Source organism: Cervus elaphus, chromosome 10 (genome assembly GCF_910594005.1).
Source record: "Cervus elaphus chromosome 10, mCerEla1.1, whole genome shotgun sequence".
In the NCBI taxonomy this organism is placed as follows: domain Eukaryota; kingdom Metazoa; phylum Chordata; class Mammalia; order Artiodactyla; family Cervidae; genus Cervus; species Cervus elaphus.
In genome coordinates, this window is record NC_057824.1 from 18,893,892 (window position 1) to 18,920,615 (window position 26,724).

A 26,724-nucleotide genomic window follows, 5' to 3' on the forward strand; every position below is an offset into this window, starting at 1 on the left:
TGCATTGGCAGGCAGGCTCTTTACCACGAGTGTCACCTCAAGTACAACATACATCCTGAAAAATGAGTAAGCTCGCTGCTTGAAGAATTTTCCCAAATGGACCACACCCACCTTAGAAGCACTCAGATCGAGAAACCGACCACGACACGCCTCCCCACCAGCTCCCAACTGCCCCCACCCCAACTCACTCCCCGATCCTCCAAAGCAGATCACCCCCTGACTTCATACAATAAAGAGTCGTTTTGATTTTTATATGATAGAACCAGCTGCTATGCATTCTGGCATCTTGCCCCTTTTCTTAACATTATACAAGGTTCAAACGAACTGTTATTTCACTATACTGTAAATTATCTTAGAAATTTGAAGAAAGAAAAAATGTTCCTAGCTCCCTACATAGTAACAACTTTACCCTAATACCACTAAAGCTTGGCTCCCTGGGGCTCCTCGGAGGTTCCGCGGGCCGGGGTGTAGGGAACAGGTTTTACGCCCCTCTTGTCTCCGCCCACGTCGGAGGCTCGGTCTGCGGCTGCGCACTGCACGCCCGGCCGGCGGGAGCGCGGTCACGTGACGCGGGCCGACCCGCCAAGATGGCGGCCTCCTACGTGGCGCTCTTGGCGCTGTCGGTGTTCCTGCCGCTGCTGCTGCTGGTGGCGTGGAAGCACTGGCGGCGGGGGCGCGCGGCCCGCCACGTTATTGTCGTGGTGCTGGGCGACGTGGGCCGCAGCCCCCGCATGCAGTACCACGCGTTGTCACTGGCCAAGAGCGGCTTCTCCGTGACCCTCTTGGGGTTCTGCAGTGAGTGCCCGGGGCTCCGGGAGGGAGGCTGCTCTGTCAGCCCCTGACTCTCGGCTTTGACCATCCCAGGGGGCGGGCCGCGGCGGGGGCGCCCGCTTTCTCTCTCTCCTCCCTCGGGCAGCCCTCCGAGACTGTTACGGCCTGGACAGCTGTTGCCAGGTTTCTGCATCTCCACCCCCGCCCCAGCCTGGATGTTGCTAGAGACCTAGGAACAGTCAGCATTAACCGAGCGCCTGCCATATGCCAGGACTGTGCTAAGCTAGATGAACTCAGTGCATAGTCTTACTTATTCCTCCTAGTAAGTGGAAAGATGGGACTGGAATCCAGATGGGTGTGACCCCAGGGCCAGTGCTGGTAAGCACATCTCTGAGGCTGTGTCTGAGCCGACCGGCAACTTATCTCCATTCCTCACCCTCACTGCAGAGCTCTGCAGGCAGGAGATGTTTCATTTTCTCAGCATGTTGAGCTTTTCCCCTTAGTGTGAGGGGGCAGAGGTGTCTGCTCCTCCATCTTCCCCCACGCTGACGTTTTCAGAAGGTAGCTCTAAACATACCCCATATCAGGGGAAAGCAGGAATAGTACCGGTTGCCTCAGGTCCTTGTTTAGAGTCTGCTACCCCAGGGTGAGGCGCGGGAGTGGAACTTCCTAGAGGTCTCCCTGTGATGTGATAATTCCATCATCCAGGAAACCTAGGTCAGCTTGAGCCTGCCGTGTGCCTGGCATTGTGTTAAGTTGAAAGTGGATAAGATTCCGACCCTCCTCCTGTGGTTGGTCTAGAGAAGTCTGGACAAGAACTGGCCTCATTCTCTGTTTTAGCTACTGAGGATCAGAGAGGTTTGGGGAAAGTCTTACTTTTCAAAACACTCTTCCTTATTCAGACTGGGGAGGGGGTGAGGGGTGGGGCAGGATCATCAGACTTTAAATTAGGTTGTCTTGTCCAGCATATTAAAGAGGACATTCTTTTCAGACTCCAAACCCCACGATGAGCTCTTGCAAAGCGACAGAATTCAGATTGTGAGTCTGACAGACCTTCAGAGACTTGCAGGTAGGAAGCACTCGATTCTGTGTGTGTGTGTGTGTCTTGGTGGGGAGGAATCTGCAAATTACCAAGAACCCCTTTACTAGTGGGGCTTCCCAGGTGGCTCACTGGTAGAGAATCTGCCTGGTAAGGCAGGAGATGCGGATTCAGTCCCTGGTTGGGGAAGATCCCATGGAGAAGGAAATGGCAACCCATTCCAGTATTCTTGCCTGGGAAACCCCACGGGCAGAGGAGCTTGGTGGGCTACAGTCCCTGGCGTCACAAAGAGTCAGACACAACTTAGCGACTAAACACCAACAGCCTTTACTAGTGACAGCTCTTTTCTGTCTTGCAGTCGGGCCCCACATTCTCCAGTATGGAGTCAAAGTTGTATTCCAGGCAGTGCACCTGCTGTGGAAGTTGATGTGCGTGGAGCCAGCAGCCTACATCTTTCTCCAGGTATGTGTCAGCCCCGCCTCCCACTGTGAGAACCACTGTTGATAGTTTTCTTTACTTTCTAGTCTTTTAACAATGTACAAACTGGTAAATGAATTGCATATTCATGTGTGTGTATGTAAACTTTTAAACACTTGAGTAGGAGCCTGTGGTCTGTGTCCATCCTGTTTGATACCCATCCTTTCTGTTTTTCAATGTCATTGCAGATAGTTACTTATCACATATCTAAGTGTTTTACATGCATAATCTCATTTAATTTCTCACAACAATCTTAAGAAATAGGTTCTTGTGTTATGTACACATAGAGATGAGAAAACCTGAACCCAGAGAGGTTCTGTAAATAACAGATTGTCACACAGCTGGGAAGTGCTGGAGTGATTTGAACTAGGTCTTCATTCTAGTTCTGAAGTTATGGTCTTAGCCTCTTACAGTCACTGCTTTTTAACAGAAAAGTTTCTTCTTTTAATTGACTGTATTGTATCCCAATGTGATACATACACTGCTGTATTTATTTAGTATCATCTTAATAAACACTCAGATTCTTCCTGTTTTTTTTTTTTTTTTTTAACATATCTGGCAAAGTGGCTAAGAGCGTCAGTGAACATATGTCTTTTGCATGGGTCCAGTTTCTCTTTTAGGATAAATTCCTAGTAAGGGAAGTGTTTGGTCAGAGTCCATATACTTTAAAATGTGATTACTGGATAGTCCTAGAGTAAGGTTGGGTCATTTTATCCCCCACCCAACAGGGAGGCCTTTCCCCCCTCATCCTCACCACCACCGGCTATCATAAGTGTTATGAGTTTCCATTCTGACAGATGAAAAATGGTACCTCCTTGTTCCATTTTTCATCTCCTTGCGTATCAGTGCTCTTGTACTTTTTATGTTGATCAATTTTCTTTTTAAATATTTATTTGGCTGTGCTGAGCCTTAGTTGTGGCATGTAGGATCTAGTTCCATGACCAGGGATTGAACCAAGCCTGCCTGTAGTCTTGGCCACTGGACCATCACGGACAACTATCTGATCAGCTTTCTTTTTTACAACTTTTTATACTTTTTGGTGAAGAAGTGGGTCTTCTGCTTATCGATTTTTCAAGAGTTCTGTAAACATAATCGACTCTCTGCCATGTATGTTATTTTCACTTGGTATTCTCAACTGTGGTCTGGTTCCTCTTTTTCATTCAAGTCTCTCTTTCCCAGAACCCTCCGGGCCTGCCCGCCATTGCTGTCTGCTGGTTCGCGGGCTGCCTTTGCGGGAGCAAGCTTGTCGTCGACTGGCACAACTACGGCTACTCCATTATGGGTCTGGTGCATGGCCCCAGCCACCCCCTCGTTCTGCTGGCCAAGTGGTGAGGGTCTGGAAGGAGGGTGCCAACACTGACCCCAAACTGCAGTGGGAAGAAGGGCCAGTGCAGAGACCTGGGGAAGCTGGTCCCCTGTGTGCCCTGTAGGGGCGAGGGCAAGGCTGGTATATTGGGGTGACGCTTGTAACCAGTGATAAAAACAGGCCTGAGCAAAGGAGGGCGTTTGTTGGCCCATGAAACTGAGAAGTCTTGAGAAATGGACTTTGAGTACAGAAAGGGAGTCATCAGGACCCTGTTCATCTCTCTCTTTCCACACTTCCTTCTGGAGGTATTTCTCAGGTTCTGGGAGCCCCTTGCTCCCATCCGCATCCCTTCCAACTCTGTGGGGAGAGCAAGCCTGACTCCTGCTCACCTGCTGTCCTCTGACCCCCACTGAGCCTGGGACGCTTCAGGACCCTGTGGTCTCAGGCTCGGGACAAGTGCTCAGCCAGAGAGCTGGGGTCCCTGGTGCACGCAGACCGGATCCCCAGATGCAAAGTGGGGGCTGCTGTTGATAGCTGGGGGCGTGGGCCACAGTCTGTGAGCTGGCGGGAGGGAAGCAGGGCCTCGGGAGCAGGTTGTGCTTGCAGGAGGAAGCAGTGCCATGTTCTTTTCTTTAACAAATCCACACTTTTATTTATTTACTTTTCAGTAAGTTTAAGTCCTTGAAGGGTACAGTGTCACACAGATTCTGTGTCCAGCGTTCTTAGCAGGAAGGTTGCTTCAGAATTTGGCAGAAACCATGCTACTCATGTTTCCATGAGCGTGAGTTGTCTTTCCCCAGATTACTCTGGTTTTGTGAGGTTCTCCACCAGGCGTCACTTGTTCTTTGCTTTATACACACAAGCACATCTCTTGCCTGGATAGAATTCAGCTTCATCTCAAGCACATACACCTTCAGTTTTCGGGATAACTGTGTGCTCCCTCTGGTTCTGTAGACCCTGCTTACGGCCTGCAAAAATGGCCTTGGACCACCACAGCCTACCAGATATATTGGTCACTTTAGAAGTCCTGTTCCAGCAGGCTTCCACAGGGTCCAGGATGGCTGAAAGAGCCAGGGCCGGGTTCTGAGCCCGAGTTCTACCGCCTGCCTCGGTATGGACTTGCAGCCTTGAGCCATCGGCCGGCTGCGGCCTTTCCCCTGGTGGGTCACTCGTGGGTGGTAGTCACGGCGGCTGTCGGTGCACTGGCTGCATGCCCGGCCTCAGCCTGTCCAGACTGCACTGCTGCCCAGGGAGGGCGTCCTGTGACTGCTCTCCTTTTACAAACCAGGAAACTGGGGCCGGGGGCCCATATGTCACATGCCACACAGCTGATAAGTGTGAGTGCCAGCCTTCCATGTCTGGGACAGACTTCCTCTGGAGCTTTCCCTGCATCCTGAGTGAGGACCAGGCCTTGGTTCACACACACATTCAACAACCCTGCTCGTTTCCAGTTCTTTTCAGTTCTTCTGGTCACTAAAGCTCGTGTCTCAGCATGGAGCTAATCTGTGGATAACGCCTTTCTGACATTTGCTAGGGCTTCCCAGGTGGCGCTAGTGGTAAAGAACCCGCCTGCCAACGCAGGAGACCTAGGAGACGTGGGTTTGATCCGTGGGTTGGGAAGATTCCCTGAAGGAGGGCATGGCAACCCACTCCAGTATTCTTGACTGGAGAATCTCCGTGGACAGAGGAGCCTGGTCAGCTACAGTCCATAGCATCGCGAATAGACAGGACTGAAGCGACATAGCACGCCGCACGCCCAACATTTGCTCAGCTCCCTTTGTGACACAGTGGGAGCGAGCCTCAGCCCCACAGCCTTTGCAGGGAACAGTGCAATGTGGCTGAGATTTAATGATGAGGCCTTTATTGTATTTCTCCTTCATTTTATGGCAGGAGAGACTGGATTTTCCCTTCCATAGTGGTAATATGATTTCCCTCGAAAGTAATTGTGTTTAAGCTGAAAAGCAATCTGATTTAAAGAAAGATGTGAAGGAAATAATAGTACAGGTGGTGGAACTCAGTGCCAACACTGGGAAGGCACCTTGCCAGTGACCTGATTTGAGGGACCCCAGCTCTGCAGCCTCTTCGATATCAGAAGGTTTCGAGACCCGCGGCTGGTGGTGGTGCTTGGCCCAGGGCTCCAGGTTGAACACTGATACTTCTCTTCAGGTACGAGAAGCTTTGCGGACGCCTGTCCCACCTGAACCTGTGTGTGACCAACGCGATGCAGGACGACCTGGCTGAGAACTGGGGCGTCAAGTAGGGGTCCCTTCCAGCACCGTGACTCCCAGCTGCTGTGTCCTGCTGGCAAGGCATTGGCAGTTCCCGGGGGTCCGGGGAGTGGTTGCTCATTTGGGGGAGCTGAGCAGGGAGGAGGCTGGAGTTTTTTTTGCCAGCCAGCCAGGCGGTCCAGGCAGTTTTGGTGTTGAACCTTCTCTCTGTGCTTCTCCCAAGTAATTCTTTTTTAATTGGATTTTTTTAAACTTTGGGTTTTTTGTTTTGTCTGGTCACGCTATGTGGCAGGTGGGATGTTAGTTCCCCAACCAGGGATTGAATGCAGGGCCCCTGTGTTGGAAGTGCAGTGCCCTAACCACTGGACTGCCGGAGGAGTCCCTCTCCAAGTCATTCTGAAGTTTACTGTTGAGACTTGGATCTCCAAGCACCCTTCTTCTGGATCCTTCTGGGTTTTATTTTCTTTAGGCCTTTCTTTGCCCCTCCCTAGAGCCACCCCACGGAGAAGGCAATGGCAACCCACTCCAGTACTCTCGCCTGGAGAATCCCAGGGACAGGGGAGCCTGGTGGGCTGCCGTCTATAGGGTCGCACAGAGTCGGACACGACTGAAGCGACTCAGCAGCAGCAGCAGAGCCACCCCAACGATCTCATTGCAGAGCCGTGACCGTGTACGACAAGCCAGCATCTTTCTTTAAAGAGACGCCCTTGGACCTGCAACATCAGCTCTTTATGAAGCTGAGCCGCACCTACCCTGTGTTCAGGGCCCGGTAAGTCTGCTATCTTCGGCTTTCAGGACCTTGTTTTATGTGCGCTGCTGACTTGGGGATCCATCAGACCAGGGGTTGGCAAACTAGGACTGCAGGCCTGCTCTGTTTATTTTTATAAATAAAGTTTTATTGGAGTGCAATGCGTGCATTCATTTACATATTGTGCGTGGCTGGTTCCGCACTCCAAGAGCAGAGCTGAGCTCGGCAGCAGAGCCCATGTGGCCCCCACAGCCTACAGGGTCTACTCCTTTAAGGAGGTGTTTGCCCTGCACTAGGCTGTGGGTGTCCTTACCCTCCTGCTGGGGTTCCTGACCCTGTGGCAGGGTGTGTGCACCTGTGTGTTCTCTGGGTACCTCCTGGGGGGTGAGGAGAGCCTCTGTGAACAGCCCTCTGCACACCTGGTCTTTGTTCAGTAACCTGGGGGCCTTTAGAGGGGGTCACAGCACCCTCGTCTTAAGTCGAGGGGGTGATTTGAACAGTAAGCCCCCTGAAGGCAGGGCTGAGTCGGTCTTGTCTGCTGCTGTGGGCTCAGCATCTGGTGACACATAAGTAATAGGGATAAAGAGAGAAGGCAGGTGCAGGTCGGCGCCCAGGCCCCGGGTGGTCAGGCCACCTGGTGACTCGGATGTGGCCGTACCCCGACCGCTGCCTGCTGGTCTCGCTGGCGGGAGACGGCTGTCCCAGGGCCCGAGAGCCTGCTCTGTGGCAGCTCATGGGCCCTGTCTGCTCCTTCAGCTCAGAATCCTCGGACCCGGGCATGGAGCGGTCAGCCTTCACGGAGCAGGATGCCTTGAGTGGAGCGGTGACCCATCTCTGCGGGCGGCCGGCCCTGTTGGTCAGCAGCACGAGCTGGACAGGTCTCAGGACCCTCCCGAGCACGTGGGGCTCCTATGAGCATCAGTCCTGCACCCCTACGTATTCGGGGCCCCGATGAGAAGGGGAGCGCGCTGAGCTGGGTGGGGAAGCACCTAGAAACCAACTCATGACACTCAGTTCTCTTTTCTCGTAGAGGACGAAGACTTCTCCATCTTGCTGGCGGCACTAGAAAGTAGGTGTGTGGCTGTGGTCAGGAGCTGGGCTTGCCGGGGTGTCCTCAGCTGCGGGATGCTCTCTTGGCCTTGCGTGGTGCCCTCGGCAGAGTGTTTCAGGGCCACTGGGCGGGCCAGCCTGAGGACACAGGGTGGTGGTGGGCCCGAGTCCCTCTTTGGGTCAGTGAGTGACCCGCCTGGCCTTGAAGCATCCCCTCCAGGATTGTGTGGCTGGGAGCAGTGCCCTGCCCTCCACCCCTCCCATTAGCCTGTTTCTCACCCAACTACCTGGTCTTGATTTCACGTATTAATTTTTTTTTAAATGCAGAATTTGAACAGTTGATCGACAGTGGGGAAAGCCTTCCTTCTCTGGTTTGTGTCATAACAGGTACCCACCCGGGAGCACCCCTGTTCTGTATTAGATGGGGCACTAGAGGGGACAGAAGGCCCTCCCCACATCAGGCCTGTGATGTTTGCTGTCTGGTTGATCCTCACCCTAGCGCTCTGATGCGTGGTTCTCTCTGCCAGCTTAACAGAGGGGCAGGCTGAAGATCACAGGGTCTTCACGGCAGGGCACAGAATCTAGATTTGAACCTCAGATCAGGTGACCTCAGGGATACTGAGCTTTTCTACTGCACAGTGGTTTTCGAGCGTCTTCTCTTAGAAAATAATTCTCTTTCTTTTTTTTCTGGCTGTGGTGGGTCTGCGTTGCTATGCAGACTTTTCTCTGGTGGCGGGGGGCGGGGGCCGCTCTCCAGCTGCGGTGTGCAGGCTTCTCGTCATGGCAGCTTCTCTCATTGCAGAGCGCGGGCTCTAGGGCGTGTGGGCTTCAGTGGCTGCAGCGTGAGGGCTGAGTAGTTCTGGCCCCCGGGCCCTAGGGCACAAGCTCAGTAGCTGTGGCACACGGGCTTAGTAGCTACACAGCACGTGGGATCTTCCTGGATCAGAGATCTAACCCATGTCTCCTGCATTGGCAGGCGGATTCTTTACCACTGAGACACTAGGGAAACCCTCTTTTGTTTTCATTTTTAAACGAGCGTCCGCTGTCCAATGTAAACCTGTTTCCAGTGCAGAGAGAGAAGCAGAGGAGGTTTGGTTGGAGGAGGAGGGCCCTGGGCCAGCAGCCCTGCCTTGAACACCCCTCTCCTCCTGGCCCCCTGGACCCCCAGGGGTAGCAGGGGCCCACTGCTCAGGCTGTGCTGCCTGGGGGCCCTGGGGGTCCTCGGTAGGGCACAGGGCAGCCTGTGTGAGAAGCTGTCTCGGTGACAGACTCTGATGACTGGCCAAAGTTTGTCCCAGACACATTCCCAGCCTGAGGTCCCCTGGGCACAGGTTGCTAGGGGAAGGGCCGTGGTGTTAGCGGTCAGGGTGCACGCCCCCGGGGGGGTGTTTCTGGAGGGCGCCAGGTTGGGGGCCTGTTGGGAGCTGCCGAGCGTGGGCTGCCGTCTCACGCCCTCACAGGGGCTTCCCAGGCCTGGGGCTGTGGGTCGGGGCGGAGGGGCGCCCAGTGGGTGACTGCATTTCCCCTGCCAGGCAAAGGGCCTCTGAAGGACTATTACAGCTGCCTCATCCATCAGAAGCGTTTCCAGCACATCCAGGTCTGCACCCCGTGGCTGGAGGCTGAGGACTACCCCTTGCTTCTGGGTAAGAGTGTCTGGTGGGAGGCCTGCGGGAGAAGGGAGGGCTTTACAGGGGAATACCCGAGAGCAGCGGGCCTCCTGGGGGCTCAGTGGTAAGAACCTGCCTGCCAGTGCAGGAGGCAGAGGTTTGATGCCTGACCCGGGAAGATCCCCTAGACAAGGAAACGGACACCCACTCCAGTATTCTTGCCTGGGAAATGCATGACATTTCCAGAGGAGCCTGGCGGGCTGCAGTCCATGGGGTCACAGAAGAGACCCGACTTAGCAACTAAACAGCAACAAACAACCCGAGGGCTGCTGCTTCAGTCGTGTCCGACTCTGTGCGACCCCATGGACAGCAGCCCAACAGGCTCCTCTGTCCACAGGATTCTCCAGGCAAGAACACTGGAGTAGGTTGCCATTTCCTTCTCCCAATCCAAGGGCAGGGGACAGTTTTTCTGAAAAGGGCCAGATGGTAAACGTTTTACTAGCTTCTTTTGCATGTTCCCTGTTTTTATAACTCTAAAGATTTAAAGCCATTCTCTGCTTGGGGGCCCTCCACATGCAGGCCTCAGGCTGGGATGGGTCCTGGCCAGACTCCTGGAGACAAGGCAGTTTCCTGGTGCGCCTGCTCCTCCCTGTCTGTTTGCCAAGGTCCTGTCTGAGTGCTCTGGGGCTCCACGCCACCCAGCTGAGTCCTGCTGTTCCCATGGGCAGAAGGGCTGGGCTGGGCTGGGTTAGGGCCACTTCCCGTCAGGGAGGTGCAGAGACCCAAGAGTTCAACAGTGCGGACTTGGCTAGTGAGGACAGCCGCCCGCCTCTTGCCATCTTGACCCCTCGGGGAGAGTTTGTTGGCTCCGTGCTGATTGATCTCAGCATCATCATCTCGGGCGGGCCGTCCCTCTGCAGGCAGGAGCTCCCAGGGCGCTGAGTGATATGAGGGTGCATCCTTGGTTCTGTCTACACAGTGACAGCTGTTTTTCTGTTGGGTCTGCTTTGGGTTCTTTCTGTAATTACTGTGATAAAACACAAACAAATACATGCCATTTTCCCACTTTCAGTGGTGTGCAGTTCACTGGCACTGATTACATTCACGGTCTCTTGTGGTCACTGCCACTGTGTCTTGCCAAGACATTTTCATCACCCCGAGCAGAAACTCTGAACTCAGTAAGCAATAATTGCTGCAACTTCTAAACCAAATTGTGGTTAAGGAGAAAACGAGGGTCCATTTATATAAAAACGTTGGTGACGGGCCCAGAGTTCTCAGACAGGGCAGAGCAGACAGGAGCAGCAGGTGGGAAGCACCCCTGTGTCCCTGCCTCAGGCCAGGCCACTCGGCCAGCTCCAGGCATCCGGACGCGGGCTTGGGGGCGTGATTGGCGCGTTTCCTCTCCTCCCTGCAGGCCTCAGTACACGGCCCTGTGGCTGCGTGGTCACCAGGCGTGCAGCCGGCCCTGACCTCACCCTCGCCCTCACTCTCACCTTGCAGGGTCTGCAGACCTGGGCGTCTGCCTGCACCGGTCCTCCAGCGGCCTGGACCTGCCCATGAAGGTGGTGGACATGTTTGGATGCTGCCTGCCCGTGTGTGCCGTGAACTTCCAGTGGTAGGAGCGAAAAACCCAGTCCCCCGGGGTTATATTCTCACATCAGCAGCTGGAGGGGCGGCAGGGGTGGCGGGGAACCAGCGTGGTTAGAATTGCCGGGAAACCTCCTGGGAGGGTGCCGCTTCTGATCTGTGCAGCTCAGCCACCCCCGGGGAACAGGAGCCCCTGTGGTCCCCGTGGGTGGGCTGTGCCCCACCAAACGGAGTGCCTTCCACTTTGATGCTGAGTAAAAATGATGAATCAGATACTCTTTGGGGGCGTGGCATGGTAGCCAGAATTGCCCACCCCACTCACAGGGACTTATTTCTCTCTCTGTCCCTTTTGTCTCAGCTCACGTAGTTGGGTTCGAGTCAGTTGAATGTGTCTATTTCTGTCTCTGCTCTTCTTGGAAAAGATGGGCAGGAGAGGGTAGTGTTAGAAGAGGTTTAGGTGCAGTGGCCCCACCATGAGCAGAAGGGCCAGCTTCTAAATGGGAAAGCTAGGATGTTAGGCTCTGGGTTCACATCACGTTGGGATCAGCCCCTGATCAGTTCTGAGCCTGCCTCCAGTGTGGTTGCCTTTTACCTGATTTCTCTGCTGTGGGATTAAGAGAAAAACAAACAAACAGAACTCATCAAGAAGAGCGCACACAGCACAAAAAGCCCAGATGCCCCTTCACTGCCTCTCCTTCCCCAGATCAGTGTGCATTCTTAACACGTGTCCTTCCAGGTTGTTCTTCAGTTCAGACACCGGAGTCTAAGGACAGGCGCCCTGAAGGGAAGGACAGACTGACTGTTCCTGACCCCCGGCTTAGCCCGTGGGTGGGGTGGGTTCTGTTCTCCTGAGAGCTCTCATACCCCCCGCCATTCTCTCTACAGCTTACACGAGCTTGTGAAACACGGGGAGAACGGGCTGGTCTTCGAGGACTCGGAGGAGCTGGCAGCTCAGCTACAGGTGGTGTTGTCTGTCTGCTGCACACCGGGGCTCGCAGGGCTTCAGTGATTTGTTGTTCCTGCCGCTGGGCGGGTGGGCCTGGGCTCGGTCTGGCTGAGGGAGCAGCAGTCTCAGACGCAGGCCCCAGTGGGCCTCGGCAATCAGGGCTCGCCCCATCTGCCATCTGGGTGTATGGAGCTCACACCACACAGATGATGCTAGAGCTGAGTGGACTGTGCTATTTAAGGGGTACTGGATGGAGGAGGGAGAGGGAGGCGTGAGGGGTGCTTCCTGGACCAGCCTTGGGAGATGGGTGGGCGTCTTCAAAGGGTACTTATTTCTTACTACAAATTACAAAAAGTAATACGTCATCATTCTTGACAATTGAGCCCAAAGGCAAGAAACTTTGGAAAGGCCCAGAAGGAATTTTAGACTTTGCCATAGTCTGTCAGAACAGCTCAACTCTTGTCATGTGAAAGCATCCAGTCTGTGAATGAAGGGGCGTGGCCATGTTCCAGTAAAACTTTGTTTACAAGTTTTATTGGACAAGCGAGGGCCGCAGGTGTTCCACAGGCTGGCATTTGCAGACACCTTAGTTTAGCAAGGTTGGTGAGAACACAGGCGTCGCCTGGATCTCAGCACGTGGGCAGGACGGTGCTCGGCAGACGGCGAGGGGGTGGTGCTCCTGGTGGGAAGAAGGGCAGAGCCTGGCGGAGCAGGGGTGGGGGCTGTCGCAGGTCACCGGATGCGGACTGTGTGGGTGTGAACGCTGCTGCCGTCAGGTCGGAACCGCAGGGGGTGGAGTGGGCTGGGGCCAGAGGGCTCCCCTGTGTCCTGTGGGAAGGGGGGGCTTGCTGGGTCGGGGATGGGGGTCAGAGGTGATGAGAAGGGTTATCATCAGGTTTGGTGGGGAAGCTGGGCCAGAGTGGGAGTTTCGCTGGAGACCCCGGGACGCGGGTGGTTCTGCAGGTGTTGGGGAGGAGGGAGGGTTTCAGTAGGATGACGGGGGCGGGGGCGGGGGCGGGCGGTGTCTGGCAGCTGGGTTTGGGGTGCGGCTGGGAAGGGGGAGGAGGGGCAGCTCAGGGGGTGGGGACCTGGGGTGGGACCGGGAAGCCGTGACGAGGTAAGTTCTCATCTCTTTCTTCCAGACACTTTTCTCGAGGTTTCCCGATCCTGCTGGCAAACTGCACCAGTTCCGCGAGAGCCTCCGGGAATCAGAGCAGCTCCGCTGGGATGAGAGCTGGGAGCAGACGGTGCTCCCTTTGATCTCGGCCACGTGACCCCTCGGGCCAGTGAGGTGTCCTGTGCCCACCCGCCTCGCCTTTCCTCTTCCCAGCAGCCCGCCCGCTCCTGTCCTCGCGGCTGGCGCTGCTGGCTGGATGCAGTGGAGTGGCGCCGCCTGGTGGACGGCTGCTGGAAAGACAGCAGTGGGCACTGCCTGGGGAATAAAGCTCACGTTAACCAGGGGTTGGTGGCCCAGAAAGCTGGCTCAGCCTCCTTTCTTCTTTGGAGGCTCTGAATTCCTTCTCTCTTTTCTTCTGTCTTCTGTGAGTCTCCCCCCCGCCCCCCCCCCCCCCCCCATAAACTGAGGCGGGTGGGAATAACTCCTGTTATTTGCTTGTGGCATCTTCAAGATCGGTTTTGTCTCCTGCATTTGCCAAGTCGTGTCCCTGATATTTTGACTCCTGCCTTGAAAACAGGCACCGTAGGCCACCCGTGCCCCACCCCTGGCCCCGGGAAGGGACCCTAGTATGTATCCCACATGCAGCATGGCTCTGTGAGGGACGTGTGTCCAGGTTGGGGAAAACACACTTGGTATATGTTTTTATCTGCACAAATGAAATGCTTCTGTCTGAGCCAGAAATTTCACTTCTGACTTAACGGCGATTTGCTTAAGAAATAAGCCAGCTGGCAGAGAGAGGGTACCCACACACTCCAGCAGTTTATATTTTGTTAGAACACTTTATGGCTCCAGATTCAGAATTTAACATCTTTTGAACATTCAAGTCCAGTGGAAGTTTTATCAGATTCTTTACAGGACAGTGGTTTGATTTTCAGGTTGCCCTTCAGAACCATCTGTAAAAACTACAGCGTTAGTTTCAGAATCGCCATCTCTGAGTGCTCTTCGTAGGGAAACAGTTTCTGGTCGTGACGAGGCACCTCTTCCCACAGGATTCCAGCCCGGCCTGGAAACAGAACAGATGCATCTCAGGGTGCTGGGGTTGGGGGCGGGATGCCACCCTATCAGGATGGGGCTTTGGGACAGACACCGGAACCAGCCTCCAGGGTGGGACCAGGAACCCCCTTGGTAAGCAGCTCACAGCAGCGAGGTTTCCTGTGTCTGCCCACTGGGCTGTGTGCGTCCCTCGGAGATCAAGGCCCTGTTGGTTCCCCGTCGCTCTCTGCCTCTGTGCTCCACCCTCTCACCGGGCACAGCTCAGTAGGAGCCGAGGGGTGAACCCACGTCTGCCTGACCACTCAGCCTGGTGCCTTCAGAGGCTGGGCCTGTGTCAGAGGGGCTTACGTCCTCTGTAAGCACGGATGTCTGACAAGTCCTTGGCATGGGTGGTTTTGTCATCAGTTTTTTATGAATGAAAAATCAGTATTTATAAAAAGGAAATACTAGACATACTGTTAAGTTTCATGATCCTGCTGTCCAAGTATAACATGTTAATAATGTTAAATAGCATGTATGAAAGTCCCCCATGTGTATTAATGTGGTTATTTTTAAAAATAAAAATGGGCTGTATATGCAGCATGTGTGTGTGTGTCAGTCACTCAATCGTGTCTCACTCTCTCTAACCCCATGGACTGCAGCCCGCCAGGCCCCTCTGTCCATGGAATTCTCCAGGCAAGAACACTGGAGTGGGTTGCCATTTCCTTCTCCCATATGCTGCACACATATGTATACATATACAGCACATACAGTATATGTATATACTCTATATGCTGTTTAGTACTCAGATTTCTTCACTTAAAAATATAGCCTGGAGGGGACTTCCCTGGTGGTCCAGTGGCTAAGACTCTGCGCTCCCAATGCAGGGGGCCCAGGTTCCACCTCTGGTCAGGGAACTGGATCCCACAGACCAGAACTAAAGATCCTGCGTGCTGCAACTAAGACTTGGAACAGCCAAATATAAAAATATTGTATTCAAAAATACAGCACGGATATTTTTTCTTATAAGCATCTGAAAAAAGATTTCATTATTCTTTGAAGCCAAACACCCTGTCAGTGGGGCATGGTGTACGGGGGGTGGGGGTGGGCGCTGGTCATCTCTCTCGGCAGAGGCAGCCGTGGGAGGGCTTTGCTTGGTTTGGGGGTGGGCTTGGGGCTGGTGCAGGGCTCTACACGGCTGTCTAGTCTGTGTGGGAAGCCCTGATGACACCTGGCACGTGGTTGGGGATCGCAGGGCGGGGGTTGTGGGGTGGCGGGTGGAGACTGTAAGCTGGGTGCCTGGGTCTAGTCCCTGGGTGCCTGGATGATTACTTAGTCGCCCTGTACCCATGTTTTTCTGGGTGAGACAGGATGACAGCAGCCCTATGCCTCCACCAGGTGCTACAGGGGCTGACACAGGTCAGGTCTAAGGACAGCACCCCTGCCCCCGCAGCCGAGTCAGGCAGATCCCCTTTCTCTGAAGCACCGTGACTCTTCCATTTACTGTGTGCTTGATCCAGTGATGGTGGCCGCCGCTTCCCCGAGGGCCCCCTGCCTGCCAGCCCTGTCCCACCTCCGAGGGGGATGTTTCCGCTATACAGTGAGGACCCGGAGAGGGTGGCCCAACTCCCGTCTACCCTGATACCAGCTGGCGTCCACCGCCCTGTCCGTTTCACAGACAAAGAAAGACTAAAGGCTCTCAGAACCCCTAAACACACAGTAGGACTGCTGCTCTCAGACTTCCAAGGACACTGCATAAGCTGCCTCCCTCCTCCCCTGCTGACCTGGGCGGAGGGTGGAGGTGTCTGTCCAGCACACCATGGTCTGGGGCTTCCTGGTTTGTCTCCAGGTTACCCCCCAACCTTCTCTTACTTTCCTGGTTTCTGCCCTCCCTGGAGTACTGTGTGGGGCCAGTGCAGTGACGCTGCAGGCCTCTCAGAGACAGCAGCCTGGCCTGGGGCCCGGGGCTCACCCAGCTCCGTGGTGAATAGCTGGCACGTCTCCGGGTTGCGGATGGTGAAGGCAACGTAGGCATCAGGAGCCCGCTGGTCCTTCCGGCAGGCTGAGAGCTTCCGCAGGACCCCGACCAGGGAGAGGACCGTTTCAGGACAATACAGTACGTCTGTGACGGAAACCCAGGTTACTGGAAGGGCTCTCAGGATGAGGGCCTCCGTGCTGACACTCGGGAGATGAAGGCCCGGAAAGCAGTGGTTTAATTAGGTTTGTGCTCTTGGACGGTAAGAAAATTACGTTGGGTAAAAACAGAAAACCTTAGCAGAGCAAAAAGGCTGCTGAAAGACACTACAACACGTGAAAAATATCCAGGACTCACTGGCGTTCCTTTACAAGAAAAAAAATCCATTCTTTGCCCGTGGCCTGTTTAGAAGATGCTTAATGAAGCAAAGCTGAGTCTGCCCCAGGCTTCTGGTTTCCTTCCTGTGGGGACAGGCCCCCTCCCGCCCACCAGCTGGGCCCGCGGGGGTGCGCTGCTTAGACTCCGTGCTCTGCTGCCCTCAGTCTGGGTTTCAGGGCCGTGCCGGGGCCCGAGTGCAGCACCACTGGCCAGACAGGCTGGGTGAGCTTGGCGGAGGAGGACAGGCCTGTTGGTGGCCAGGCCACACGCCACTTTCCTCAAGGGCCCCGTCCTTGCACCAGAAGTGGGTGGGCCCTGCTTGTGGGGCTCTTTTGTGGACCCAGGACAGAGGCATACAGGCAGCGCCCTAGGCATCAGAGACGCACAGGTGTGCACGGAATGGACGTGGGGCCCCCAGAACCCCTTCCCCGACCCGCGGCCTGGCCCAGGGCACACAGAGGAGTCAGGATCAGGTCGTTGTCCATGGTCCTGGAAAGATGCGGCTGCAGTGGCCACTTCCGTCCCCATCTGAAGACAGGGGTGTAGGTGGGGCCGGCCCCCTGGGGCTACTCTGGCTTTCTCGTCTTTGTTCTGGAAGAGACTGAGAGGCCTCCCTCAGGCTGCTGGAGAGGGACGTGAACTCTGGCCGCTGGGCTGTGGCCTGGCTAAGACTGGTCCCACTGGTCTGGTGCCTTGGGGCCTGTTCTGTTCATTGCACACCTTGCCGGGCAGAGATGGTTCCTTCATAGGATGGACCGTTCGCGTGGGAGGGCGCGTGGCCTCTGTCTCAGACGGGGTGGCTGCGGCCTCGGGGCACCCAGGAGGCACGCCCTGCGGTCACCCTGGAGGCCCTTACAACCCAGGTCCCACCATTCCTCCCGCCAGGCGGCATCCACTGCCCGCGTCCCTGCTGGGAGCTGGGCGGTACCTGCGGCAAGGACGACATCCGGCTGGAAGGCTGCGAGCTGCGGCGCCGTCACTGTGTCCCAGTCCAGCCGGGCCACCGTCACCCGGGGGCGCTCTGCCTCGGGGGTACGGGGTCCCGGGTGCTGCGCCCGGGCATCTGTGCCTGGCGCCAACGAGAAGCCATTGAGAAGGACGTTCCCTCGCAGCTGCTCCAGGACGCGGCTGTGACAGTCGCTGAAGACGTACGCACTGGGCCGGCATGCCTTGCAAATGGCCAGGCCCGTGAGGCCGGCCCCGCTGCCCAGCTCTAAGGCCGTCCTGGGAGGTGGGGAGAAGGCGCTGTGGCCACGGGTGCGCGGCAGCAGACCCTCCTGGGGGCCTGGCCCTCGCTCCCAGCTCACCTGTGAGCGAACACCGCTGGGTTCTCCACGGCCCACTCGGCCAGGTAGAGCGCGGCGTTCCACGTGACCAGGCCAGTGGTCCCATGGGACACGATGGCGGTGCTCTCGCAGAGGGTGACCGAGTCACCTGAAGGCTGGGTGGAAACCAGGACAAAGAATTACTAATCCAGCAATCAGGGCGGGCCTGGGAGCCTCGGGGACCACGTAAGAAAGTAGGATTGGAGTCTAAACCATCACATTTAGACATCACGGAGCCGCTGGCAGGTTCTGAGCAGGCGGGTGATACAACCCTCATGTGCTCAGCGTGTCGGTGGACAGAAGAGGGAGGCAATGTGGCTCGAGGAGGACCCAAGCCAACAGGCATTTTCTGGAAAAGCCCAGGCGCCCACCTAGGAGGGAATTGGCCTGCTCTGGTAGCGGGGGCAGTGAGACACCCGGGGCGAGGCCTGTAAGGCCACTAGAAACACTCAGAAATGTGTGATAAATGAGAGAAATCAGCATTTCAGAAATAAAGGCTGCTCGAAGGAACGCAAGAATAAAAATAAAAGATAAAAGGAAAAAAAAAAAAAAGATAAAAGGAGATAAACCCTTAAGTATAATTGCTCAGTCGTGTCTGACTCTTTGTGACCCCATGGATTGTAGCCTGCCAGGCTCCCCTGTCCATAGGATTCTCCAGGCAAGAGTACTAGAGTGAGTAGCCATTCCTTTCTCCACGGGATCCTTCCAACTCAGGGATCAAACCTGGGTCTCCCGTATTGCGGGTAGATTCTTTACTGTCTGAGCCACCAGGGAAACCCTTAAGACAGGACATGAAAAGCAGTGAAATTAAGACATTGTCACAGGTTCAATCATTTCCTCCCCAAATTTGTATGGTGAAGTCCTAACCTCTGGCACCTCAGAATATGACCTGTTTTTGGAGATGGGGCCTTTTTTTGGCGATGCTGTGTGACTTGTGGGATCTGAAGTTCCCTGCCGGGGGACTGAACCCTGGGCCCTCGGCAGGGAAAGCGCAGAGTCTTAACCACTGGACTGCCAGGGAACTCCTGGAGATGGGGTCTTTACGGAGGGAATCAAGTTAAAATGAGGGCATAAGGACACACACGCAAGGAGAAGACGGTCGTCTGAGGCCCAGGAGACAGGCCTGGAGCACATCCCTCTCTCTCAGCCTCAGAATCAGCCCTGCTGACACCCCTGATTTTGGACTTATAGCTTCCAGATCAACATTCAGAAAACTAAGATTATGGCATCTGGTCCCATCACTTCATGGCAAATAGAAGGGGAAAAAGTGGAAGCATTGACAGATTTTTTCTTGGGCTCCAAAATCACTGAGAACAGTGACTGCAGCCATGAAATTAAAAGATGTTTGCTTCCTGGAAGGAAAGCTATGACAAACCTAGACAGCATATTAAAAAGCAGAGACATCACTTTGCCAACAAAGGTCCCTATAGTCAAAGCTATGGTTTCTCCAATAGCTTTGACTATACGGACCTTTGACTATATGGACATGAAGTCATGTACAGGTGTGAGAGTTAGACCATAAAGAAGGCTGAGCACTGAAGAATTGATGCTTCTGGATTGCAGTGCTGGAGAAGACTCTTTAAGGTCCCTTGGACTGCAAGATCAAACCAGTCAGTCCTAAAGGAAATCAACCCTGAAAATTCATTGGAAGGACTAATGCTGAAGCTCCAATCCTTTGGCCACCTGATGGGAAGAGCCAACTCACTGGAAAATACCCTGGTGCTGGGAAAGACTGAAGGCAGGAGGAGAAGTGGACAGCAGAGAATGAGATGGTTGGATGGCATCATTGACTCAATGGACATGAGTTTGAGCAAGCTCCAGGAGACAGTGAAGTACAGGGAAGCCTGGCGTGCTGCAGTCCATGGGGTTGCAAAGAGTCAGACACAACTGAGCAACTGAACAACACCAAAGTGACATGATCTGCAACGGACTGAAGTCCTACTGGAATGACGGGAGACCAGTTCACCCTCTTTAAAGGGGAAGAGTCAAGTCTGTATCCTGCCTTTCTTCCACAACCAAGTACGGACAAAAGGAGGCATTTCCTTACAAAAATCTCTCCAGCTAATGAAAACAAAATGATTCAGAAAGTCACTCTTTTACATCCTCCAATAAATTAATGGGCCTAAGCTTTAGGCATCCATAAGTGCTACTACGAAGCAGATAAAAACAGGTGATTAGCCTTCCGGGACCTATGCAGTGTTCTTGCTAAGGGATCAAACAGACAAGCGTCCCAGTGAGCCTCCGAATCCAGCCTCCAGTTTGTGGGGAACAGAGGACAGAGGAACAGGCTGAACAGCATCACATGTGTGCAATGAAGGCCAGCCTGCACAGAGCTGTCCAGCCCAAACCGCCAGGGAGAGGAGGAGCTGGGGGAACTGAGGATGAAGGGAGGTTTTGAGCCAGACCTTGTTAATGGACAAGACTAAGTGCAGGCGTCTAGAGTTGAGTGCACGGGACAGCGATAAGACCTCTGAGTGATGACTCTGAAAGGGAGGGAGGGCGGGCTGGGATGGAGGTGGGTCAGAGGGGGGCCTTGTGGGCTGGCTGCCAAAGTCCTCGGCTAGACTGGCAGTTACCATGGTGGCCGCCTTGCAGCAATTTGATAATCTAATTCTTTGCATGGCTTTTTGTATCTGTGTTTATAATAAAAGGTTAAAGAACAAACAAAAATTGTTGTGTGCAAAACGGATGTTTGTGGGACAGGAAGTCAGACGACCAGCCAGGAGGCCACAGCATTTATCAGGCTGGTGATGGTGGCAGTGGACAGCAGGAAAAGACTGCCGTCCTGCAACAGTAGTAGGAATGTATGCATGCTACGTCGCTTCAGTTGTGTCCGACTCTTTGTGACCCCATGGACTGTAGCCCACCAGGCTCCTCTGTCCACGGGATTCTTCAGGCAAGAATACTGGAGTGGATTCCCACGTCCTCCTCCAGGGGATCTGCCAGACCCAGGAATCGAACCTGTGTCTCTTATGTCCCCTGCACTGGCAGGCGCGTTCTTTACCACTGAGCCACCTGGGAAGCCCACATCTATCCATCAAATATTTATTGACGTCTGAGCACCAGGTCGCTGCTGTGCAATTCATGTGTGTTACCTAATTTAACCCCAGGCACCCAATAAGACAGGTGATATCTGCGGAAAGGCTTGGTTTATAGGTGGGGAAACCAAGGCCCAGGAAGGTTAACTGACCTCGTCAAAGACCACAGAGTGGAAGAGTCAGGGACTGAACCCACACGAGGCTGACGGGACCCTGAATTAACCGTGTGTGGAGGGTGCACGTCTCCTACCAGCAGATAGCTCCGGTGGCAGTGGGTGGGCTCCTCGGCCGTCAGGACCTCCGCCAGCGCCTGGTACAGCTCATCCGATGGTTCTGTGTGGGCAGCCTCGTGCTGGGGGCGGGCAGGGAGAGAGCATTCGCGGGAGAGTCAAGTCGACCCTTGTGATTCAAACCAAGGTTCCACCTCTTCGCTTTTATTCTGACTTGTAAAAATGGCTGGAGGATTTTCGCCACATTTGGAGGGGAGATTTGGGATGTGATTGAATATAGGTCACTTGGTGGGGGGGGGGGTTGGGGGGATCTCCGAGAAGGGTAGAGAGGGTGCAGGTGAGGTGCGGTGTAGGGCAGCAGGAAGCAGGTGGGGTTTCCCACACTCAGGGGCTGCCTGGGTAGGACTGGGAAGGTTCCGTGGGGCGGGGGGAACCAGGACCACAGAGGAGATGCTGCCACTGCTAAAGACCCCTGGAAGCAGACAGGAAGGACCCTGGACTCTCCCTTCCTCCCACTCTCCACAGTGTCTCACTGATGGAAGCCCGCTGGGAGCAGCTGCCCAGGGAGCCCCCTGCTCTACGGGCGTCTGCAGAGTAGGAAAAGAGAATGGGGTGGATCTGAGCTGCAACAGGCAAAGTCCACCTCTGAAGAGCAGGCTGGGTCCCAGACGCTGCCTACTGGGTGGACAGTGCCCGTCACTGACCTTTCTGATGAGCTCGGAGAGAAAGCTCCGGACATACTTCACTGATGGTGGGTGCTTCACACACAGAGGGTGCTTCACGGTCTGTGAGAAGGAACACAGTGTGGGTTGCAGGTGAGACTTCGTCTTAAGTCTCCCACGGGCTTCGAGTGAATACAGGGCAAACCCCAGTTACCCGATCCCTGGATTTCTGGCCCTGGGTGATCCTCATGCAACTGAAAGAGTTTAAGATATCAGCCCTTTCCTAAAAATATTTCTCCACTATAGTGGCACAGGAGATCAAACCAGTCAATCCTAAAGGAAATCAACCCTGAATATTCACTGAAAGGATTGACGTTGAAGCTGAAGCTCCAATACTTTGGCCACCTGATGTGAAGAGCTGGCTCATCGGAAAAGACCCTGATGCTGGGAAAGACTGAAGGTGGGAGGAGAAGGGGATGACAGAGGATGAGATGGTTGGATGGCATCACTGACTCAATGGACATGAATTTCAGCAAACTCCAGGAGATACTGGAGGACAGAGAAGTCTGGCATGCTGCAGTCCATGAAGCTGCAAAGAGTTGGACACAACTGAGTGATTGAACGACAATGCTGGCACAGACCACGGCAGTGTTTCTAATGCTCTTTCTGGGCAGGAACATGGAGCATATGGACCCAAGCTAACACCCTGCTATAGACTGAATATCTGTGTCTACCCCAAATCGACATGTTGACTCTAATACCCAAGGTGATGCTATCAGGAGGGGCCTTTGGGGTGTGATTATGTTATAAGGGTAAAGCCTCCATAAGTGGAATTAGTGCCCTTTTAAAAGAGTCCTCAGAGAGTTCCCTCTGCCCCCTGAGCCATGTGAGGACATGGCAAGAAGACAGCCCTCCATGAATGAGGATGTGGGCCCTCAAAAGACACTGAATCTGCTGGCGTCTTGATCTTGGACCTCCCAGCCTTCAGAAGTGAGAGAGAGAAATTCCTGTTGTTTATAAACCATGCAGTGTGTCATGTTCTGTTATACCAAGACTAAGATACCCCTCAGTATGTCCAAACCCCACCTCCAAAAAGCAGGGGCCCACCCACAACTAGAAAAAGACTCGGTGGACAAGACATGCCTGCTTATTTTCCCTTTAAAAGTAAAGACGAAAGTCTCTGAGCAGCGAGCAAAGGCTAGATGTACCTACAGCTGTCATCCCCATTTCCTCTGTGGACGCTTTTAAAAAACATCCCCCAGATTCTCTCCTCTCATGCAGCGTATTGTGTATTCTGATGTCTTTATCTAAGAAAACAAAAGAGCCTGAGTTGTCTGAGGCGCTCACGCCAGATGTAATGTCTTTCTTTTTAAAGGATACACGTGCACCCAGGGTGCTTCTGTTACCTCTTCACGGGAAAATCAGGCCAGTGATGCGTTCCAGGGATTCTGTGATTCTTACCTTCTGCAAAATATCCAGCAGCAGCTCAGAGCCTGACGAGTCCCTTAGTTTCTCTTCTAGGCTCTATCCAAAGAAAGAGAGGTGCTTAAGAGAGAGAAATCTCAAGGGCGTTATCACAGGAACATTAAACATGCAATAGGACATGTTGGCAAAGTGCTAAGTGATCTCTCCCCAGGGACCTGGGGCCAAATGATGCAGAAGCCACAGGCAGCTGAAAGCCTGACCTTGAGAAGTCCTGAGTTACACCTGGATGAGTCACAGAAAATGTCAGAAGACAGGCTGCTGGTTTGCATTAGCCATGGCAGCTTAGTCTCACCTGGGTCTCACAGACCAGCTCTGTGGCTGAACTGGTCAGCCAGGAATTACGGGGGGGCCATGGCCTTAACACCTGACGGGCTCCCCGAGACCTCCCCGTGGCAGGCGGGCTGCTTTATTCCGCAGGTCCCAGCTCCTGCGTCACCTCCTTGGAAGGCCTTCCTGACCCCCAATTTGATACATTTGTTTTATTGACTTTACAGCCAATGTCATCTCCCCGTGCTTTCTTGCTTATTCATTTACTTGTTTATCCTCTGGCTCTCCCATCTGGGCAGGGCCTTGTCTGTACACTGCTGATCCTGGTGCCTGGCTTATGCAAGGCATTCTGTAAACATGCGGTGACAGAATGAAAACACGAGCTAACCCATATTCATGTAATCCTGGGACTTCCTGGTGGTCCAGTGGTTAAGAATCCAAGCTTCCACTGCAGAGGGCACGGGTTTGATCCCTGGTCAGAGAACTAAGATCCTGCCTGCTGGTGATGAGGCCAAAAAACAAACAACCGCCCCCCCACCCCCACATATTCATGTAATCATGACAACAGTCCTATGAGGTTATATCATTATAACCCCATTTTACTAATAAAAATATGAAGGTACAGAGAGACAAAGTCACTTGTCCAGGGTCACACGGCTTGTGGAGAGTCAGCCCAGGATTCAAAGCTGGCAGGCTGTCTCCCAGATCTGAGCTCTGACTTTTCTAGTCAAACCAATGACAGCAATAGTCCCCACCACATGGGTGCTGTGGGTGAGCCTATGCCAGCACTTAGCATGGGCCTGGTGAAGAGTAAGCACTCATTTCACGTAAACAATTATAGGCGATACGCATGGGCCTCACAGATGCTGTTATGGTTTAAATTTTGGGTTAAAAAATGTACATATTCCTTTCTGATGGGAAATGATCTCCTAGGATGCCAAATGATTTATGTCAGTGAAAGAACACAGATGACTGATCTCCCCTTTTAAGATGGGGCAGACCTGGGGAGGGCTCTGTGTCCAAACTGAGTCATCCCAGTGAGCTCACCGCACGTAAATTATGAAGGACGCAGTGTCATTAGAGCCCCTGCCTTGGCAGAATAAAGCTTCTACCCCGGCCCTGAGCCTGTGTGCAAATGGCAGGTCCTTAGGGCAGGGAGGTGAGCTCTTCTGTCTCTTTTCAGGACTGTTTTGTACCTCCCTGCCTCTTCCATCAGCTGCCTCTGAGAGGACCTGTCCAAAGCTGCTGATACACATGAAAAGCTGGAGGCCCGAGAGGGCCTGTGACCTGGTCACTGAACTCAACACAGCGAGATCTCCCGCTGTCCTGAGCAGCAGCAGCTGTTACCCAATGGCTAGGATAACAGGCTAAAAAACCTTTTTTTTTAACCAACTGTACATGACCCTAAAAAACCCAAAGAAAAGGAGAGCTGGGAGGAAATCTCACATTCCTCCAATTCGCGGGGCTCTGTCTGCAAAGGCGGTGAAGGGCGGCGAGGGTCCAGGGGAAGACGGTGCTGAGGGCTGAGAGCAGGGTGGGCCCAAGGGCGCACCGGTGGAGCGCCTACCCCCTCGCCGCCAGCCCGCGCGGCCCCGGCGATGCCGGGGGACCGGACGTGCTGCTCGGACCAGCGAGGTAGCAGAGGCCATCACGTGGCAGAGAGGGCGGGGGTATGAGTCCGCAGCCCCGCTGACTGCGAACCCCCGGCGCTCCCCACCCACCTTCCGAGCCCCTTGCCGCCCACCTGCCAGGGGAAGGAGCGCAGTGCGCGCGCCGCCAAGAAGCGGCGCTCGAAACCCCGCAGCAGGCGCGCGGCATCCGCTCTCTCCTCCGGCGCCATGGTGGGGCGGGGCCGCGGCGTTGCCCCGGAGACTAGGCGGGAGCAGGGCTGTGATTCGAGGCGGCTCCCGGTGCGCGGGGCCGGGGTGGGGCTCGGGGCGGGGCCAAGAGCCGCTCGGGCCCTGGGAGGCGGGGCGCAGAGCTCAGGAGGCGGGGCTTAAGGAAGGAACCTGTTCAGGAGGCGGTGCAGTTCAGCAGGTGGTTCGTGCCGTGGTGGGCGGGGCGTCGAGGGGAAGTTGGAGGCGGGCTCTGGGCCTTGGAGGTGGGGCCACGGCGGAAGGGGGCGGGGCCATGACTTCGATGAGGGCGGAGTCAGACTTTGGCGCCAAGTTTCGCTGGGCGGGGCACCGAGGGCTCCCGGGAGAACGTTCAGTCAGGCCGAGGGCCAGGTAATCCTTCTCGTTGTTCCAGCACTTTTTCGACCGTCTTTTTGGCAAGACCCCTACGGGTAGAAGCGTCGTCCCTTGAGCCTTATCCTAGCCCTCCCCCGACTCCTCTGGGACTGTGGCTTCAAGCCCAGCCTCGGGTGCGAGGGTCGCCTCAGGGCCTGTGGGCTCAGCCCGCCGCTGCCCTTTCTCTCCTTGGCCAAGGGCGCTGAGGTGAAGGTGTTGGTTTGCATCTTTACCTCAGCCCTGCCCCGTACACAGAGGGCGAGGAGAGACCGAGGAGAACAGCAGGCCCCTCCAGGTTGGTCGGTGGCAGTTTTAATACTTGAGGGAGCTTGCTTAAGAGGCTTGTGTTGGGCACCCAAGGTGAATAGTCCCTCACAGCCTCCTGGCAGAACCCTAACTGTATGTGGAGGCCTTCACAGGGTCCAGTCAGCACACGGTCCAGTGTCTTCTCAGCGCCTCGCTCTCTCAAGGCTGCATTCCTGAAACAGCTTCTACTGTGGGAACCATGGGCAGGCCATACTTCTAATGGCGGGAGAGGGATGAGGAGGCCCTGGTTGCCTGGATGCAGCTAGGAGGCTCGCCTCATTACCCAACCAGATTCATTTGCCAGATGCCGAGACGCTGAAGTTTAAGGCAGAGAAGGGATTTATTCATGAGCAGCCACTCGACATGAGGAAACAAACCTCAAACCTGCCTCCCTGTGGACAGGTGGGCGAGGGGCTGTGGGGTGTTTATGGGCTAAAGAAGCAGGATGGTCTGGCACCAAGGTGGGCGTGGAGTGAGGTGATTGGAAATAAGTAAAAGGTGAGGTCATAGTTTCATGCAGGGGCAACTAAACTATAGGCTTCTTCATTGTTCAGAAAACAGCAGATTCTGATGGAGTTTTTGACCCTCTGACATCAAAGGTCACCAAGCTCCCGCATGCCCAGTTGGAGGGTTGGTGGTCCTAATCAGTTAACCGGCTAGAACTAGACACAGCTGACTCCAACTTCCTGGAAAACAACTTGGGTGAACATCTTATTGTTTAGGCTTGGGGGGACGTGAAAGTCATTTGTAACAACAAATAAAGTGAACAGTGAAGGCAGACTATAGGTGTGATGGGTTTAACCATGATTACTCTGATTTCATTGATTTCTCCTAACAGATAGGAACCCTTGCTTCCCCATATCCCAATTAGGGTCTGTCTCTAACCCACAGAGTTCACCAAATATTTTTTAAGCATAAA

At 54.4% G+C, this 26,724-nt stretch overlaps 3 protein-coding genes and 1 pseudogene across 4 annotated transcripts in view; 1 reads left to right on the forward strand and 3 right to left on the reverse strand.

The window, feature by feature from the left end:
• The first annotated feature begins 550 nt into the window (after positions 1–550).
• Positions 551–14,508, forward strand: ALG1 (ALG1 chitobiosyldiphosphodolichol beta-mannosyltransferase). Of its 2 annotated transcripts, none has more exons than XM_043914248.1 (13): positions 551–795; positions 1,763–1,840; positions 2,169–2,272; positions 3,467–3,615; positions 5,760–5,849; positions 6,480–6,590; positions 7,326–7,447; positions 7,600–7,638; positions 7,947–8,006; positions 9,152–9,262; positions 10,727–10,841; positions 11,699–11,774; positions 12,902–14,508. In XM_043914248.1, the coding sequence occupies exons 1-13, from the start codon at positions 588–590 to the stop codon at positions 13,031–13,033; spliced, it is 1,395 nt and encodes a 464-aa protein (XP_043770183.1). In that variant the 5' UTR covers positions 551–587; the 3' UTR covers positions 13,034–14,508. The 2 variants fall into 2 exon arrangements, with proteins under 2 accessions (XP_043770183.1, XP_043770184.1); XM_043914249.1 differs by lacking the exon at positions 551–795 and adding an exon at positions 877–1,149.
• Positions 4,267–4,903, reverse strand: LOC122702116 (annotated as a pseudogene).
• Positions 13,679–25,302, reverse strand: EEF2KMT (eukaryotic elongation factor 2 lysine methyltransferase). Its single transcript, XM_043914250.1, has 8 exons — positions 25,013–25,302; positions 22,978–23,040; positions 21,559–21,639; positions 20,875–20,976; positions 17,569–17,702; positions 17,190–17,485; positions 15,881–16,030; positions 13,679–13,939 (listed from the first exon to the last, which is right to left on the reverse strand). Exons 1-8 carry the CDS (start codon positions 25,106–25,108, stop codon positions 13,839–13,841), a joined length of 1,023 nt encoding a protein of 340 aa, XP_043770185.1. The 5' UTR covers positions 25,109–25,302; the 3' UTR covers positions 13,679–13,838.
• Positions 25,299–26,724, reverse strand: part of LOC122702145 (ectonucleotide pyrophosphatase/phosphodiesterase family member 7-like) — a 38,184-nt gene continuing 36,758 nt past the window's right edge. The window contains exon 6 of the mRNA XM_043915637.1: positions 25,299–25,549. Within this exon, the coding sequence (XP_043771572.1) occupies positions 25,299–25,549 (251 nt within the window). The remainder of the gene's footprint in view (positions 25,550–26,724) is intronic.